General features: G+C 35.3%; 1 protein-coding gene across 1 annotated transcript in view; it reads left to right on the plus strand.

Moving 5' to 3' along the window:
• Positions 1-13,144, plus strand: part of DHX15 (DEAH-box helicase 15) — a 56,494-nt gene that overhangs the window by 16,805 nt on the left and 26,545 nt on the right. The window contains exons 4-5 of the mRNA XM_008059455.2: positions 9,730-9,889; positions 11,710-11,928. Of these exons, the coding sequence (XP_008057646.1) occupies positions 9,730-9,889; positions 11,710-11,928 (379 nt within the window). The remainder of the gene's footprint in view (positions 1-9,729; positions 9,890-11,709; positions 11,929-13,144) is intronic.

Raw genomic sequence — 13,144 nt, forward strand, 5'->3', positions numbered from 1 at the left:
CAAAGTACTGGGATTACAGGCTAAGCCACTGAGTCCAGCCCTCAAATATTCTTTTTAGGGCTGAAAGTAAGAGGTGAAACAGTTGTGGCAATGCAAGGATCATTAACTATACAAACAAACTAATTTATTGAACATCTGTTGTATGGTAGGCTTTGTTCCAGTTCATGTGTAGCACAAAAGTTAGGTAAAGATAACATAACAGGACCTTTAGAAAGAAGTGGGGGAATAAATGATAAATATGGTTACTCACCACTTAAGCAGTTTGTACTGGAGAGACTAAAAAGTTCCCGTAGCCACACTAGCAGTAGAATTCCATTGGCTTTTCTAACTTGTAGAAAGTGAATGTGATTTTATAAGGGTCTACATATTTTGTTATATTTGACGTTTGTGCTTAAACCTGTAAAAATTAGATGCAGAATTATTTGTTTACATGGTGCCAAATTCTTACAAAATATTAAATAGAATGCACACATACATCCTAGGTTTCTGTAAATTCTGTTGAGGATGAAAGGGTATTGCCTTTAAAATTTGTGAACATTTGAGGAATGGGCAGTATATTTTGCAAAAAGTGATTTGATTGCCTTTATTTCCTGTTAACTTGGTAGACGTTTCTTCTACTTGATTAGGTATCTCACTTTGAAATACGTATCAAATGTATTTTAGTTATTTACCATAGCAAAGCTGTATGCTTTGGTGTCCAGTCTTAAGCATTCCAACTCTCTAAGATAATAATCTACATATTACAAATGATTAGTCTACCTGTTACAAATGGGATTTGATATTTTCTTTTTGTCCAGTTTGTTATATGGAACATTTAAACATGTAGTTCTCGTTATAACCAGTATCATAGTATATAGAGAGCTATTGTGATTATAGTAAGGTTAGTGCTGCTCATACTGTAATGTTGCTGAGAATTTATAAAATTGAAATTGACCCTATACAAATCTTTGCCTATGCCTTTACCAATGAAAGGAACCTTAAGTGTGTAAGCACTTTGCTAATATCGCTGGCTCTTCACTGGCTTGGTTGGGGAGATAAGCTGTGCAAGTAGTTAAGGAGATAAGTTGCGTCACCTATATAGGTGATACTACAGAAGAGCAAGTATTCCATCTGAGTTGAGAAGGATGGAGAGACTTAAATAGGCAGATGGACTAGCAGTAGCAAATAGTATAAATTATTTCGTTGTACTCTAGGTAGGTGAGTTTTCAGCAGGGTTGAAATTCTTACACTGTCTTAATTCACAGGACACTAAATGTCTCAGTAGTTTTTTCCTGGAACCTGGGCCCAAAGAAATATTTGAGAATTCTATTTATTAAGTAGTTGATACATATTTATGTTTATTTAAAAAATACAGACACTGAAAAAAATACCCTTATATTTCATTCCTAAATAACTACCATTATTTACTGAAGTATTAGTGCCATTTAATCACTGCAGTTTCTCAAACCTTGATTATCAGATGGGACACCACCTTTCTTATTTCTTTTCTACACTTAATTTTTGCCTGATACTTATTAAAAATCTAGTTTCACAAAGATGACATCGGCAAAAGCAGTTCATAATCTCCTGGGGAAACTGAACTACCTTAAACTGGAAGTTCCTATGGTGTCCCACATGTTGAACACGGGAAACAGTAAAACTTATGTTTTAAGTCTTTAAGATGAGAGCATATTTATTCTAGGTTATTATAGATTGCATTTAACTGATTGAATCAACAGTTTACCATTTTGAGTTACCTGTTTATACCCAAAGGCGTAGTTTATTCTTTTGGCTGTGGATTTATGCATAGACATTAAGGTTATTAAGTAATCTAAACTTGGATGGTTTGAATGCCTGTACCATGATAGCAGATTATACATAGGCTAATCTTCACAAGATCTTAACAAAATGACTTTTGTTTTTTAAACTGCTCTATTCATGTGGATCAGGTTTGCTTGAAGTTGTCTTTACATAACTTCATAAAACTGCATATGTTGGGAAATATAGTGCTAGCCGTTTTTGTTGTATGTACAGAAGACATTCTTAAAAGTTAGTGCTGAATTTGAGTGATGAATCCAAAAGTGATAACTTCATCTTAAACTGATTTAAATATACTTGAGTAGATAATCAATATTTTTTTAACCTGTGGCATACGGAAGTAATTAATGTAGGAAAAAATGGTTTTAATGGAGGAAGGTAATTTGTGATGACTTTATCTTAACTATTGAATAAGTATAATGGCATTTAAACATGTGAGCATTTAAAAGCTTGTCAGGTTGATTTTGTAGTTGATCACTTTGTAGAGTAGGTGTTGTGAGGGATTGGTGTCTTATTCCTTTTGGGCTGCTATAACGAAATACCTTAGATTGGGTACCTTATAAACAACAGAAATTTGTGTCTTACAGTTTTAGAAGTTGGGGAGACCTAGATCAAGGTGCTGGCAGATGGGATGTCTGGTGAGGGCCTGTTTCCTGGTTTATAGATGGCAGCACTATGTACTTATGGTGGAAAGGAAGAATACTTGTTTCCTGGGGCCTATTTTATAAGGTGGAATACTTGGGACTTGATTACCTCCCCAAGACTTTGCCTCTTAATACAATCACTTTGAGGATTTGGGTGTCAGCATGAATTTTGGGGGAACACAAACATGCAGATTCTAGCAGATGGCTAGGGGTGTTCAGACTCACTGTGCTGACTATTGAAGAAAGCCATATTTAATAAAATCACTATACTTCTATCTTCTGATAGTTCTATATAAATGAAAACTGTTTTAGCTTTGTCATTCTTCTGTGCCTTCTTGTCATTCAGAAAGTATTCTGCAGATAAAAACTTAAATGAAGATTGGTTATATGATAAGAAAAAAATAAATGCTTCCTTTGATCATAGTGTCTTTAAGATGTATTGATCCAGCCAGGCTCGGTGGCTCAGCCTGTAATCCCACGCCTTGGGAGGCTGAGGTGAGTGGATTGCCTGAGCCTGTGGGTTCGAGACCCCCCCCCCCGCGGGCAACTTGGCGAGACCTCATCTCTACAATAAATAAAAAATTAGCTGGGCGTGGTAGCACGCGCCTGTAGTTCAGCTACTTGGAAGGCTGTGGCGGCAGGATCACCGGCGCCTGGCAGGTTGAGGCTGCGGTGGCCGGGAGCGACCACTGCACTCCCATCTGGGCAGACAGAGTGAGACTCCAACTCAAAAAAAAAAGACGTGTTGATCCATTATAACTTTTATTTTTTAAGTCGAGGTCTTACTCTTCGTCCAGGCTGGAGTGCAGTGTCATGATCATGGCTCATCACAGCCTCAAACTCCTGGGCTCAAGCGATCCTCCTGCCTTGGCCTCCCTAAGTTTGGGTATTATAGGTGTGAGCCACCACACCCAGCCTGATCCATTATAATGTTAAAGTTTGCTAGGTGCTGTCCTTCATATCTGTAATCACAGCTACTTGGGAATTCTGGGCTGTAGTGGGCAGTTTGGCATCAGTATGAGGATCTCCTGGAATTCAGGTATTTGTCTAATGAATCAGCCCAGGTTGGAAATGGAACAGGTCAAGACTTCCAGGTCTGTCAGTAATGGGATTGTACCTGTGAATAGCCACTACGCTCCAGTCTGGGCAACATAGCAAGATCTCATCTGTTTAAAAAATACATAACATTATATATTAAAAAAATTACTACACACAAACCTGTTTAGGCATATTTATGTGGGTAAGCGTTTCTTAAATAGAGCACTTTTATTTGAGTTTACTAGATTATAGGGAGTTAATCTAAAAACTCAGTGGTAAATACAAAAATTATACATAGCTGGAACTTTTTAACATAAAACATCTAGATTACTTATATTTGTTAACCATTTTATTGAGTGTGTGTCCCTTGATGGAATTTAAACTTGAAACAAAATACACGGGTTTTGTTTTTCTTTAATTCAGGAGTATTCAGTCTTTTGGAATTTTAGATCTCCAGACTCCTTAAATTCTTTAGCGTTATCTCACAAATTTGATAGTCTTTTTGTGTGTGTGTTTGTGACTCATCTTATTCCAAGTTGATCTGAGGCATACAGCTTAGAGTTATATGTTCCACTCTCTTTTCTGTGCTTGGAGTTTATCATTTTATGTCAGATGAAATTGCCTTAACCCAACTGGTGGGGATAGAAATGTGTATGTTACAATATGTTTCATAGAGTGAAAGGTTCTCCCAAGAATTTGTAAGTTGCATGGAGAGGTTAGTTGAGAGTATGGTATACAGTTCTATTTATTGAATACTTAAGAAGTGCCAGGCAGTTAATGTACTGAGTACTTTATGTATGTACATTGTTTTGTTTGAACAGTGTTCACCTATTGACATTTTACACATGGTGCATTACAGAAGTTGAAGTATTTGTCTAAGGTCAGACTATAGTAGGAAAACAGGGACTTCATCCCAGGTTTGTCTTGCAACAAGAATGTGTTCTTAACCACTGTGTTTATTCTTTTTCTTCATCCTCATTTCTCATCCCTCCATGCAGTTCTCTGTATTTGTAAATCTTTCCTAGGTAATATGGACAGCAATAAATGTAATTACTCATATTAAACAGTGCCAATCATTTATAATAGATTTCTTATGAAGCAGATACCAGGAATTTCTTTGGGTCCAGCTGTATCAAGTTTTAGTTTCTTCAGAAACAGTTTTGATTTAGTTAGCATACTTAATTATGTGGGGGTAAATCCTACATTCGGAAAGGCAACCAAACTATCAGTATTGGAGTAACACAACATAACTAGGATTTTCAGAACAGATTAACTCCTCTAGCATTTACACCAGAGATCAAAATACGTATGTGCTGCTGTCAATTATGTTATATCTTGTTTGTTTTAGAACAGTAATATCAGAGTGGCTTTATTCATTGTAATGGCTACATTGCATTTATGATTGTACTCTAGTTTATTTGATGAATTATGTTGATGGGTACTCAAATGTGCCATATTTGCCTTGTACACATATATTTTTTCCTCCCTTGCTTATCTATGAAATGAATTCCCTACGAGTGAATTTGGTCTGTCAAAGGGTTTGCTTAAATTTTATAAGCTTTTGCAATTACCCTTCATAGAGATTTTATCTACTCTCGCCAGAACAAAATGAGCAAGTGAGTGTGTGTTTCTGTACCCTTGCCAACACATCATTGTAAAACTTTTTATCTTTGTCAATTTTGTAAGTGAAAAATGGAATCTCCTTATGGTTTAAATTTGCATTTGTTTTACATGAAATTGAGTATCTTAACATATGTTTATTAGCTATTTGTAGATTTTTTTGTGGGGGATAGAATCTGAGACTAGCACTATTTTCATCTTTCCAGAAGGATTGCTACCTGGTTGGTAGTCGTTTTTAAGGTGCTGTTTTGAAATGCATCTCAATTTCAGAGAAGTTAAATTTGACAACATGTGCAGTGTTATAGAATTGATAAAATTTGATACCTGGTCATATTCTCTGCCCATCTTTCTATGGTTGATTGTCCTTTTTCTCTTTTATTTGTAGGAGCACATAACAAAATTAGCACTGTAGATGTAAATAGCAGTGTTTGTTCAGTTTGTCATTTGTTTCTTGGCTTTGTGACACTTAATGCAAAAGCATGAATTTTGTACAAGGATTGAATTAACCACTTTTTTGATGTTCAACTTTTGCTGTAAACATCTTTGATCAAGCTGAAATTTGGGGGTAGATCATAAGGTTCAAGTTAGGGATTTCTCATTTTCATTTTAGAAAAATATTTTTTACTTTTCTGAAAATTCTTTCTTAGTTTGTGATTTTGAGAAGGTGGGGAGGGAGAGACTGTTGACCAGGCTGGTCTTAGACTCATGGGCTTAAGCGATTCTACTGCCTCGGCCTCCCAGAGTGCCAGGATTATAGGCATGAGTCACTGTGCCTGGCCCTAGTTTTGGTTTTTCTTTGAGCCAGGAATGTTGGGATATTTCCAAAAATTATGAATATATGTAAACACAAAAACATAAGTAACGTATTTGCAGGTGTAATGTTTCACCTTGCTTTGTTCAAATCAGTTGGTGATGTTAGATGATATGTGACCGGGATCAGAGTTGATGTGTGGCTTGTAGTTTTACTATGCCATCTTCATATACTTGTTGGAAAAATACTTAGACTAGGTTGGTAATGCTCAGCACATTGGGTTTTTGATTTGTTTTATTTTATTAATTAAAAAGTCATGCTTGGATACCTGAACTGCTTCCAACTTCAAGGATATATTTGCTACTTTAGGCATTTACTTTGCTTAATTTGCCTCTCTTTAATTTGGTTAAATTGGTGTAGTGCTTCTCAGACTTCAGCAAACATCAGACTCACTTGAAAATGTGTTAGAGCACAGATTGCTATACCTCACCTTCAAAACTTCTGAATAAGTAGATCTGGGATGAGGCCCAAGTTTTGTATTTCTTAAATGTTTCCATGTGATGCTACTGACTTTAAGGGAGTCTGCCTCAAAACAGACTCAGTTGGAAACAGTTGGAAAAAACGCTGTGTAGATAATAGGGCACCTAGTATTTGACCATCCTGTGGTATTTTGTTTTATTTATTCATAATTGAAACTTTATGTAATTATTTTACTGTGACTCTCTCCTTAGCCAGAATAAATATTTCATTCCTCCTAAGAAAAAAATCAACTATGATTTTTATAGGGTCATCATTACCTGGTTCTGCCTTTTCTAGGCTCTGTCACGTTACCAAGTTACCTCTTTTTTCCCCCAAAGTGTTTATACATCGAGCAGTATAGCAAGTTTTCAGATACTGTTTTTTCTTTTTTATGGCTTAAAATTGACAACAGATGTATTTTTTCACAATTCTGAAGGCAGAAGTTCAAAGTCAGTATGTTGGCAGGATTGGCTCTTTCTGGAGGCTCTGAGAGGAAAGATCAGTTCCTGATTCTTTCTAGCCTCTGGTAGTGAGTGACAGTCCTGGGCTTGTAACCTTATAACCCCGGTCTCTGCCTCCATCTTCACATGCCTTTCTTCCCATGTCTCTTTGTGTCTCATATCTCCCTCTCTTTTCATTTTATAAGGACACTGGTCATCGGGTTTAGGGCCTACTGGAAATCCAGGATGATGTCATCTCAGATTTTTAGCTTATGTTTTCAAAGACCCTGTTTCCAGATAGAGTCACATTCCTAGGTACCAGATATAAAGACTTGAGCATATTTTTCATCAGGTACCTTTTTGCTGTTATATATGTGCTTATAGTGTATTCCTTTATCTGGGAATCAGTACAGCAATACCTAATCTTAGTAAGCTATTTAACTAGTTCTGAGAGTCTGGAAAAATTACCTGCTATCATTCAGTTTTCTTCTTTACAAATGAAGCAAATTTGACTGTGCCTAAAGACCTTTTAATTTTTAAAATGTCATTTTTCTTGAAATTCTTCATTGCACAAACAGAAAGCTTTTCATATTAACTGGTGGTGCAGGAAATAATTAACTGTAGCATCTTATTGAAATGGATCATTGTGTGATGATCAAATTAATGTTGAGGGACCATTAGGAATTGTCTCTAAAAGACAGAAGGTTTGAGTTCAGTGACCACTTAACTTAATACTTATAATATGCATAGTTAATAAAGCATGGCAAATAATAGTTTCATTAATCTGGTTTATAAATATAATTTTTGCCATTTGTAGCATTTTTCCTAGAAAAATACAAGAGTGACTGTTGGTTAGTTCTGCACCATACTGTTGTTTGAAGCTTGAGGAATGGGAGGAGAAAAAAGATTAAAATGAAGAATGTGCCTTTTTTAAATGAGTTAAGAAGTTGTCAACTTAAAGTCTGATATTTTATTATTTCTCTGACTTTTTTCTCACATTTTTTAATATCTTAAGTTGGAGTGTGTCTTACAGTATATGGAGGCCTTGTAATGGGTGGTAGTTGGGTGTTTATAAAAGTCTGTGAATACTTGAACTTGATCTAGTTGTACAAATTGTTACTTCATGTAAGTAGTGTGAAATGTTGGACTGTTCATACTGAGTTATTTATTAGCAAATAACTCAGTATGAACAGTCCAACAGTTCAAGAATATTATATTAAGATTCTGTGTTAAAATGAATAGTTATTGAGAAACAGAGCAGCCGAGTGTAAATTTGCTAGTATTTAAGCAGATGTTGAAAGATCTAGTATTTAAGCAGATATTGGTAAGAGTAACCAGTCATTTTGAGCAAAGCAACAGAGAAGAGCTCTGTTGAAGCTAAGAAAGTTACCCACAAGTGGATGAAACTGTGTTATGTTTTGCTTCTGACATAATGTACCAGAGGATTGCCTGTCTCATGTCTACAATATATCTGAAGGCAAAAAATTGACAAATGTCCTCAGAACAAAGACATTTCAATATAACTAGAGGCTGTTGTGTCGCTGATTCATGTACTATGCTGGACTGTTAAGGTATTGAGTCATAGTGTAATTGGTAGGTTTTTTTTTTATGGTCTTAAGTAAAATAATATTGCAGCTAATGCTGTTGTCGATCCTAGAAATTTGGTAGTTCATTTTTTAAAATACGACCAAAGAAGAAGAAACGAAGTATATAGATGAATTAAGATGGATTTGTTACCAAAAGTTTATTAAATTAATAATTAGATTTAGGTGAAATAAAGAAAAGGATCCACTTCTTTCTGTTGTACACTGTCAAATTACTGAACTTACTGCTCCAACAGATGGCATTAGCTAAAAATAACAAGTTTGTCCATAAGATTGGGTTAGATTAATCATGTAAAGAGCCAAAATGATGAAGTCATAAAATGATGACTAAAGACTTTTTTATTCCACTTTTAAATCTGTAAATATAATCACGCGTTTTTATTTAACTGAATGAGCTCTGACTTCAGCATTTGAAGGCATGCTGTGTTGTGTCCAGGTGACAAACTGAGAATGGTTGTTTTATATCAGTGACAGCAGCAACCAGAGTGAAATGGGCAGAAGATGGTTGGTCCACTAGAGTTCTGTAACCCTTGATCTGATCGCCTTCATTCTTACCTGAACCTGCTTGTTAACATCTCCTGTGATGACTAGATTTTGGATTAGCCGCCTTCTCTTGAACCATCTCTGCTCCTGGTTTCCCTCTTTTTGGTTCCGTGAGCAATCTGATATCATTCCCTTTTATCTTTTATTTATGTATCAGCAGTTTTATAGTGTTGATGCTTCCCCTATGTCCCAGTGACTTTATGAATGAATTCCTTTTGTCTTTCTTCAGGATCATGTCATTGGGATGGGAGGAGGATGATGAGCTCCTGCTGTTTGCCCTTTTGAAAGAATATGTTAGCTTGTTAAGTGAGGGATTGTTAGGGTTTTCTTTTTTAATGTACATTTGCATGTGGTAACATTTTAGTAGTGTAATGTCATGAAGCATTAAAAATGGTTTATTAGATTTGCTTCACAGGTTGAATTTATGTAAATTCAACCTGTGAATCAAATTTTTTTAGGAAGCGCATTTAAATGATGAATTTTGCTCTGGCATTTGTGTGAAACCATGTGGTTGTTATATTTCATAATCAGGAATACCTTGTTTTCTCAATACACTTCAGTATTGTATTTGCCAAGATTTGATGACATATCCCTTGTTAGATTATATACTCTTAAATTTTTCTGAAGTTTCATTTTGCAATTGATCATGAAATAGTTGCTCATTTGTTTTGGGCAAAAGTTTATTTTTCACTGTCTTTATGCTTAATTTTTAGGAAACTTAGTTTTCAGATGATCTAAGCGAACCTTAGCCAACATGTTTTTTGTGAATACAGGTATATGACTGATGGGATGTTACTTCGTGAAGCTATGAATGATCCTCTCCTGGAGCGTTATGGTGTAATAATTCTTGATGAAGCTCATGAAAGGACACTGGCTACAGATATTCTCATGGGTGTTCTGAAGGAAGTTGTAAGACAGAGATCAGATCTAAAGGTGAAGTAATTTCTTTTACCCATTTAGTTAATGGTATATGTATGTATGCATGTTTAAAGATGGGGAGCAAAAAAAAATGAGGAACATGTGGTGATTACTGATAAACTGTAACAAATAACCACCTGTGAAAGAAACAACCAAGTACCTACTTTTTTTGTTTCTAATCTGTTTGCTATGTCTTCATTTTAAGCTTCATTTTAAACTTCATTTTAAGTTTATTCCCCCCTTTTTAGTAATGCATTATTAAGCCAAATCTTGTAAATTTCTAATCACCCAGCTCTTTTACAATCTCATAACATATTTTTGTAACTATGCCGCTCACCTTACCCATTGTTAAAAGTACAGAGGCCTCCTTTGAGGACTGAATCTCTGTTCCTCAGATTCATGTCTTTGTCCCAACACAAACCCACCCAGTATAAATCGTAATGCTGAAGAATGGGAATAGCCATACCTAGGACAAGCAGCTCCTTAGAAATGCAGTCACTTATCCTAGTGTCTTCTGTACTGCTTGTACACTGACCACTGTTACTGTGTTCAGTAAGGATGTAAAAACTGTTTCCTGACATTTTTGTACCCCAAAGTTTATGGAGTTGCCCTTTTGTGGTATGTGTGTGTATATATATATACACACAGATTTGTCGGTACATAGACTCATCCTTTGTTGGTATGTGTATTAAAAAAGGATTCTACACTGGCTAGAAAAATTCTAGGTCTTTAAAAAAAAATTGAGACTGGGGGCACGATGGCTCATGCCTACTGTCCTAGCACTTTGGGAGGCCAAAGTAGGAGGATCGTATGAAGCCAAGAATTGGAGACCAGCCTGGACAATAAAGTCAGAACTTGTCTTTACAAAAAAAATAAAATAAAATAAAAAATTATCTTAGCATAGTGGCACGTGCCTGTGTCCCAGCTACTTGAGAGGCTGAGGTGGGAGGATTACTTGAGCCCAGGAGTTCTAGGCTGCAGTGAACTGTGATAGCACCTTTGCACTCCAACCTGGGTGACAGAGCAAGACTCTGTCTCTTAAAAAATATGTGTGTGTTTGTGTGTGTATATAAAATTGAGATCTGAGCATACTTTTGCTTATAAGAATTAGATTTGTACTTTAAAAATTTTATTTAAAGAGTTACATGAGTACTTTTGTTATTTCTTAAACGTGTACAGTACTTTTGTTATTTCTTAAACGTGTACTACCAAGGTTTTAGTGAGAAATTCAATTTTAAGAAGAAATTGCGGACTCTGGTAAAATATTTTATGGATGAACTTTATATCTGGTCCATAGGTTATTATTTTGTATTTTCTTCCTGTTTTTCCCTATGTGCAAAGTTGTTTTATTTTCATGAAGGTAGCAGTAATTAGACAGTTTTTTTGCTTTTTGCTTTTTTAAAATTTTTGTGGAGACAGGATCTTGGCTATACTGCCAGGACTCGTCAGGAACGCCTGCGCTCAAGTGATCCTCCTGCCTTGGTCTCCAAAAGCACTGGGACTACAGTGCATCAGCTATCACTCCTGGCCTGTGCTACATATTAATGTTGGTTTTTTAATCTAATGTTTTCACACATAATTTTATGAACTGAGTTTTCAGGTATTTTATAAAGATATGTTGTAGTTTACTCCTTTATTGGCTTTTAGGTTGATCTCTAGATTTTTAAAATGTAAATAACTCTTAGTATAACTCAGCCATTTTGCATCTTATTTTTTATCACATTTTATTAGGAGATTTTCATAGACTTCTTTGTAACTGATGTATGTACTTTTCATTGAGACCAGATATGAGAACCCATGAAGACAACTTTAAGCAATTTGCTGTTTTCTTTCAGGTTATAGTTATGAGTGCTACTTTAGATGCAGGAAAATTCCAGATTTACTTTGATAACTGTCCTCTCTTAACTATTCCTGGGCGTACACATCCTGTTGAGATCTTTTATACTCCAGAACCAGAGAGAGATTATCTCGAAGCAGCAATTCGAACAGTGATCCAGATTCATATGTGTGAAGAAGAGGAGGGAGATCTTCTTCTTTTCTTAACTGGTCAAGAGGTATTGTCGTTATTTGCTTTATTATTTAGCCTTTAGCCTACTATTTCTATTATGTAACTGCTTTATACTTGATAACTTGGCATATGCTTAACATGTTTTTAAATTTAAAAAAATATTATAGATATGTGAGGTAAGTATGTTCACCACATTTTTCTTATTTCAACATTTTTTTTCAGTCTGATTGTATTAATATAGAAAGTATATAGGCCCTTTTTTCTGTATACTCTAGGAATACCTTTTTATACCACTAGTGTGTGTTATAATTACTTAGCTAAGAGTGTTCAATGCTTTTAGAATTTCAAGATTTAGCAGTTCGTGGTCTCCGTTTTGGGGGGTTCTGATTATAGTCTTGATATTTTGCTGAGGCATGAATTTGCACCACAGCTGCTTTGTCATCAGATTATCCTCACCAGTTATTTAATTGTACGTGAACTTGGGTACTCAGTTCAATATCAAAACATCTTAGTGTTTTTGTTTTGTCTTCTATGTGCTCACCCAGGATTGGGAGTGATCACTAAAAATTCTTAGTTAGAATTTACCTTCTTTTTAGATATAAATTTTATTGTCAGGTGCAGTATTTCTAAACTCATTTCCAACAGGGTGTTTATAGGAGTGTTGTGAAATTCTTAAGGGGCAAAATAAGTTAAGGAGAAGCTATTTAGATAAATCAGATTTCTGGATAGCCTTTTATTAAAGGGTTTCTTAGAGTTTGTCTTTCTGCTGTAATGGGCTTTTGTGAATTTTCTAGAATGTACTTCTGAAACCAGTATTTGTGCAGCTCACTTAGAAAATTTGTAGATTCTGATTCAGTAGGTCATGGTGGAGCTTTGAGTTTCTGCCTTTCTAGTGTCTAGGTAATGCTTATGCTCCTTGAAGGATTGATTGACAAAGTTCTGAGCAGTGCTGGACATAGTCTGTGCACAATGTTTCTGCTGTTCGGCGTGATAACTACTAACGGCATGAGACTTTTGAGCCATGAAATGTGGCTAGTATGGATAAGGGCTATGTTTTTTGTTATGAATATTAATTTAAATTTAAATAACTACAGATGCTGATCTAGTCCTGTTTTTGTTTTTGTGTTACCCAATAGTTAAGAACAACTTTTATTTATTTATTTATTTATTTTTCTTTCCTTCTTTCTTTCTTTCTTTCTTTCTTTCTTTCTTTCTTTCTTTCTTTCTTTCTTTCTTTCTTTCTTTTTTATTATGAAGTTGTG

This window comes from Carlito syrichta, unplaced genomic scaffold (assembly GCF_000164805.1).
Source record: "Carlito syrichta isolate Samal-C Ts95f unplaced genomic scaffold, Tarsius_syrichta-2.0.1 Scaffold304090, whole genome shotgun sequence".
In the NCBI taxonomy this organism is placed as follows: Eukaryota; Metazoa; Chordata; class Mammalia; order Primates; family Tarsiidae; genus Carlito; species Carlito syrichta.